Below are 6,718 nucleotides of genomic sequence, written 5' to 3' on the forward strand. Positions count from 1 at the left end.
AAAAAAAGAAAAGAAAAGAAAAGAAAAAAGAAAAGAGAATTCTTCCTTTCTGTGGTACCCAGGCAGGGTCATATGGCACTGTTCTTAGTTTCTCTTATAAAGGAAAGTATTTATAGGATGTCCAGAGCCCTCAGTGTCCTGCAAATGAAGGAGGAATATGTCCTTAAATTCCTTGCAGCAAGAATATATGTAGATGGCAGCAATACTGATTTCCAGAGGAACAGCATGGCAACAGAAGGGATCTGACAGCATTGTCATAAACTGAAGAGGACCTAGAAGCTTCTGCTGGCAGTCCAGCCATGACAAGCCCTGTTGACATAGGGTCATCTCCTCCAGGAAAATCAGCTAGCAGACTATGCTGGAGTTTCCTGCTGCCACAGAGCATTTCCACGGTAGCTGGAGATCCCATCATGCCTGGGATCTCCACTAACCAGATCTGGGCAGAGCTCATGGCCAGCCTCTCTTAGAAGCATCTTCTGTCAGCCTTCCCACCGTGGTTTATTTAACAGATGCACTTGCAATGGAGACACTGCCAGCCCATACAACAAAGGAACTCACTGTGTGTGGGGGTCTACTGTGCTAGATGTTCTGCATGTATGGTTCTATCTCCCGAGAGGTAGAACTGAGGGAGAGCATGCCTGACCTCTGCTACCACAGAAGGGCTGAAGAGCCTGGAATTGGTGGGCAGGCAGCAGCAGCCAAGAAGGCTGTGACCAAGAAGGGATGTCAGGGTGAGTGTACTGTGCTAACCCTGAGTTTACTGCTGCTCAGCCTAAGGTGGTAGGCTGGTCTGAGGCTCAACAGGCACCACAGATGGCTGCTTGTAACTCCCACTGCCCAGGGCACTGAGCAGGAGAAATGGCCTTAGCCTTTTCATTGCAGACACTTAAACAACATGGGAAGAAGAGGGATGGGAAATAAACTGTTTTCTACAAAGAGGGCAGGGAGGGGAGGGGAGGGAACAAGAGGGTGGGAAAAGGAGGAACGAGAAGGGAAGGAAGGGGAGGGGAAAAGAGGGGAGGGGACTGAGGAGGGAGGAGAAGGGAAGGGAGGGGAAGAGAAGGGAGGGGAGGAGGAGAGGGAAAAGAAAGAGGAGAGGAGAGGGGAGGAGGTCTACTTAGCCTTCCAGATAAAACAAGTCATGGACAAATAGCATTAGCAAATGGAAAATGGATGCTCAGGGTTAGCAAAAACAAATAAATCTTAAAAGGAAGAAAAGTCGCTGGGACGGCCCCCACATATTCCTTTTACCACTCATTTGTGTGGTGCTTGAGGCTGGCTATAATGATCTTTACTCAGCTGCTGGCTAGCTGAGTGGTGATGAGAGCCACCACCAGGGATCACTCCACACCTCCACAGCGCACCTGCTTAGCACAGTCCTGAAAACAGAGAGGAGGACACGAGACCTCCAGTCTATGGCACCCACAATCTGAAAAAGGAGAAAGATCAGAGAATATAAAGTCACAACCTTGTGGTGAATGCTGCAGAAACAAGAAGAGACCATGACTGCAGCCTGTTCAGAGATTCTGGGGTAATGTTAAAGGCATAACTTGTGCTCAGTGATGAAGAAGTGAGCCACACTGGGAAAGGATATTACAAATACAGACTAAGACAGACAGAAGAAACGGAGGTGTGATACTGTCAGTGAAGCCTAGACTGCGGAGGATGGAGAGGCCAGATGGAATGAAGACACTGGAGCAGCACAGATAGCCTCTCTGTGTACATGCAAAGCTGCCAACCAGCATCTCAAGAACTCCTCCCCAGTGGATAAGCTTTAGTTATCACAGATCAGCATGGAGGGATGTTAAATATGAATTAAAGGTAATGGCCATGAGTCAGAAGAGAAAAGGGTTATACAAGGTCAGAGGCCAGTAAAACAGACCAGGACCCTCGGACCAAGGTCATGGAGCCTCATAGTAGAAACTACTTTTCATTCTGTAGAATAGAATACACTTTCAAGCGTGTCTTCAATTTCCCTATCTACAAAGCTTAGAGAACGGAACCTCCAAAGTTCTGTTTGCACATGAACTCATCTGGTTTGCTCCTTCCACCCATGGCCCCTAACTTATTCTTCAGAGTTGTGCACCATACAGTTTTCTCTCCAGTTAGCATTGCTGCCGTAAGTTTAGATGGCTAAGGACCCCAGATATCTCTGTATGAGAGGTTTGATGCCTAGGCTGGTAATGCTGGGAGGTGGTGGACCCTTAGCAGGAAGAACTTTGTGCAGGATACTTTACATCATTACAAACCCTCAAAGGTCCCCGAGTCTTTCTTCCTCCCTTTCTGTTTCCTGGATCACAAAGTGGGCAGCTGGCCCTACCTCATGCTCTTCAGAAGTGCCACCGCCCAATCCCATCAGAAGCCTGAATCAATGGGTCCACCTCTATTAGATTGGATACTCCTAACTTTGAGCCCAAATCCAAAACCCTTTTCCCTTTACACGTTTATTATGGCAGGCGTCCCATTATCATATCATGAAGCTGAATAACACCATCAAAGACAAATGAAAAAGTACTTTCTAATGTCCAGAAAACAACGTGTACACCTATTCAAGAAGTCCATTAGGGCTTTACGTGTGCATGCAAAACACCCCAACCAACTTGAACTTGCTGGTTTTTCTAGAGTCCCTTTCATGTGCTCTCTGTTCATCACTGTGGTATTGGTTTATACTCTGTTATTCTGGGCTGTGATGTCTTCATTGCATTACAATCATTTAAAAGAACAGAAGCATGGGTTGAAAATGAAATAGAGATTTTGAACAGACCAGGAGGTTCTCAGGTTTGATGTCTCTGTGTACGATGCTGAGGCCGTGCAGGTATCTGAGGGCATTGGCTAGGTTGTACACCATAGCGCTTCCATCTCTCTCTGTGTACTTGGTTGAAGAAGTAATGGCATCAAAGAGATCTCCACCCTACAGGGTAAATAAAGAGATGCATCAGAATCTTAACAGTTCAATCCTCTGAGATAAGAAGGGTGTCACATCAGCTTGCAGAAGATAAAGGAAGGGCCATGCATGAAACTGATATGTCTGAATAACAAAGGTTAAGAGGCTGTAGGATCCTTTTCTGAGCTCTGTATGCTCTGAGACTTGACACCAGTGAGCCCACCCATCCTTACTTTGACCAGTTCCATCACAAGAAAGAGTTCAGTCGCTGTTTCCATCTCTTCAACCAGCATGATGATGTTGGGGTGCTTCACTCGGCGCAGGATTGACACCTCGTTCTCGATCAGATGTTCCTGTCAAATAAAGGGTGTAGAAGGGGACATAAAAACCACAGAACCTTCTGCTCTGCCACCAAAGCCTAGAGGACAGTACATCATAGTCTTCATTACTGATGCTAAGGGAGACATGTCTCTTGGCACAGGACAACCACACTTGCCTATTTAGCTCCCCTGGGGATAGGACAGGCCACTAGTGGATATCTCTTTGCCAAGCCCCTACAGGAACTGGCTTCTGAGCATGCCCAGAAGGGCTTGATATAACTGTACTGATATACAGTGTATGACTCCACTCTAGGCAATGACAGTAAAGACAGTGTCCACACAGCACTGTGCCTTCTGTAAGGCAGGAAGACCTTACAGTGCCACTTTCTAATTTCAGTATTTCATGAAAAGACAGTGACTAGGCACGTAAGAGAATTTGGCACTCAGGCACTCAAGCTCTATGATTAAAACATTTGACTGTTACCAATATAAATTTTAATTTTATGTTAACATGCATGAAAAATAAGCTTTCTTCTTTTATGAGTGGGTATGAAGTCATTCACCAGATGGGAGTTCCTTACACTTCGTATTTCAGAAATCTGGAAGGCATCGAACCACACAGCTCATTTTAACTGTAACCTTGCCGCTCCCCTGAACACACTACCTCAGTGTTGCCCGTGCTGAGTGACGTGGGTGAGGATTGCTCGGGAGTAAAATGCTCACTTACAGAATTAAGAAATTATCCACGAGTTATACGCAGTGACCCTTCTGTTCCAAAGGCTGCATGTGTGCATCTGCACTAACTTCAATGGCAAATCCATTTGAATTTAGAAAGTACAGTATAAAATTTGCTAGCTGACCTCTTCAACATCCTAAATACTGAAATAAGATGCTTTTATATAGATGTATTATTTACCACCTAAAGATGTGTGTATATTGCACATCTGTTGTGTGTATGTGTAGTGTGTGTTTGTGTTCCTGTATATGTGTATATGTGGGTGTTGTAAATGTGTTGTATGTGTGTATGGGGTGTGTATGTGTGGTATGTGTGTGTGTGGTGTGTATGGGGTGTGCGTGTGGTGTATATGGGGTGTGTGTGTGGTGTGTATGCATGTGTATGTATGTGTGGTGTGTGTGTATGTGGTATGCATGGTGTGTATGTGTGTGTGGTGTATATGTGTGGTGAGTGTATATGTGGTGTATACCGGGTATGTGTGTATGGTGTGTGTTTATGGTGTGGATGTGTAGTATGTGTGTATGTGGGATGTGTGTGTGTATGTGTGTGGTGTGTATGGGGTGTGTGTGCACGTGCAGGTGTGTGTGTGTATGTGTGGTGTGTGCATGTGCATGTGTGCATGTGTGCGTGTGTGGTACTACCATGACTCTCAGAGCAAATCTAGTATTCTGACATGGCACTCAATCCCTAGTTTCAGACACCATTCCTAGTTTTCCTGTATTTTTGGGTGCATACACCTAGCATTTATGTTTTTACTCTAATTCAAAAACCTCCTGACAATAAATTATGACAAATGAACAAATAACACACAGAATAAAATTGACTGCAAGCTCCTGCACATGGTGGGTTGAAATTCTTGAGCACTGAATGTTCTGTGCCTATCCAAGTTGTCATGGGATAAGCATCGGCAAAGGACAAGAAATGCTAAATCGAAAAGTCTACTAGAAAATGACCCCTGACTGCCAGCCACAGAGTAAAGCTTTGTGTAATGCTCTGACTCTTAGCTTTATTTCAGTCCTTGGAGATAGGAGTGCATGCCCAGTATTCATGCCTCTAAGTCCACATCTCTAGTGCCGCACATCACTGTGAAAGGGGAACGGCTGTGTGAAACTCAAGCTGGAGTTTTTTAAAATGACACCTGTAAAAGTGACAATATTAGTTTGATGAAAAGACAGGAGCAAACAAACCAAACATGAAGAGCTGCATGAGCTTTAGGTAAGCTTTATTTTTCCTTTTGAGAAAGAGGACTTAGGCTTCTTGAATGCTGCAGGACTCAACACTTCCAAGTCTCTCAAAGCTTAACTAGCCATGCCCGGGAAGTCAGGGACAGCGCCCCCTGCTGAGCACTAGCACAAAGCAGCAGCCAACACACTGGGACCCAATCCAGGGAAGCAACTGTACAACCACTGTGACCACACAGAGAAGACACGGTATACCCTCCACATGGATTCAACCAAGTGAATCAGATGTAAAAGCAGTGATGAGAATTTGTCTCACTCTACAGGAAGCAAAGATAAGAGCAGTCATCACCACTAGAGTAAAATAGGCTTATTTTAAAACTAAATAGATCATGGTTTCCAGCTTCAACCCCATATTGCCTGCCCATTTTCTCCAGTGTTAAGAGTCTATAAAATCATTTTCAGGGAAGTTTTGGATGCTGATTTTTAAGTGTGGAGCAGTCTGTGTAAACAGTGTAAAGAAAGCTCTTTGTGGGGCTGGCAAGATGGCTCAGCGGGTAAGAGCACTGACTGCTCTTCCGAAGGTCCTGAGTTCAGATCCCAGCAACCACATAGTAGCTCACAACTACCCGTAATGAGATCAGACGCCCTCTTCTGGCGCCCTCTTCTGGTGCGTCTGAAGACAGCTACAGTGAAATACACCAGAGCGAGCAGGGCAGAGCCAGCAGGCTGCAACAGCAGAGGTCCTAAGTTCAGTTCCCAGCAGCCACACACATGATAGCTCACGGCCATCTGTACAGATACAGTGTACTTATACACATAAAATAAATAAAATAAATCTTTTTAAAAAAAATAAAGAAAGAAAGCTCTTTGTATGGAGTTAAAATATGCTGTCTACAACATCCAGAGACCCAAATTTTTATTATTTTCAACAAAAGGTACTCAAAATATCTGTGGACCCACTGTGGGACCCCTTCTTGACAGTGTTAGAAAGCTACCAGTGGTGTCAAGTTCAAACACCAAGCAAGTACTGGGACAACAGCCTCCACATGAGCTACATGCGAAGGCACTGCCCTGCTCTCGACAGCAGTCGTATCTAAGTACAGAGTAAATGTTCCTGTTGGGATGCAGAAGCTGCTCCTCTCAGCCTCTCCACCTCTTTCTATACCTGACTATAGAGGAATAATCCTTTTAAAACAGTGGCTCTCAACCAGTAGGGCACAACCTCCTTGGGGGTTGCCTAAGACCATTAGAAAACACAGATATTTATACTATAATTCATAATAGCAGAAAATTACAATTATCAAGTAGCAATAAAAGTAATTTTATGGATGGGGGTCACCACAACACAAGGAACTGTGTTAAAGAGTCGCAGCATTAGGAAGGTTGAGAACCACTGTTCTCAAACTAATTATCATGAAAAGCCAAACAGCAGCACTAATATAAACGTGCGCAATTATTTTCCTCCAAGTCCTGTGCAACCTATAGTAGCTTTGACTCTACTATGTACAACTATTCTGCAGAACACATTTTTTCTTCTATCTCTTGTATTCTGTTAGTGATGCTTGCATCTATGTTTCCTGACTTCTTTCCTAAGATT

General features: G+C 44.5%; 1 protein-coding gene across 9 annotated transcripts in view; it reads right to left on the reverse strand.

The window, feature by feature from the left end:
* The window catches only part of Dclk2 (doublecortin like kinase 2), a 138,842-nt gene that overhangs the window by 16,190 nt on the left and 115,934 nt on the right, over positions 1-6,718 (reverse strand). For all 9 annotated transcript variants that reach the window (XR_004119619.1, XR_004119618.1, XM_031374254.1 and 6 more), the window contains 2 exons: positions 3,118-3,237; positions 2,765-2,911 (listed from right to left, as the gene is read on the reverse strand). Coding sequence is in view for 7 of the 9 variants with exons in the window: in XM_031374254.1 (XP_031230114.1) it covers positions 2,765-2,911; positions 3,118-3,237 (267 nt within the window). In the remaining 2 variants the exon portion in view is untranslated. The remainder of the gene's footprint in view (positions 1-2,764; positions 2,912-3,117; positions 3,238-6,718) is intronic.

The sequence above is a fragment of the Mastomys coucha genome, unplaced genomic scaffold (genome assembly GCF_008632895.1).
Source record: "Mastomys coucha isolate ucsf_1 unplaced genomic scaffold, UCSF_Mcou_1 pScaffold16, whole genome shotgun sequence".
In the NCBI taxonomy this organism is placed as follows: Eukaryota; Metazoa; Chordata; class Mammalia; order Rodentia; family Muridae; genus Mastomys; species Mastomys coucha.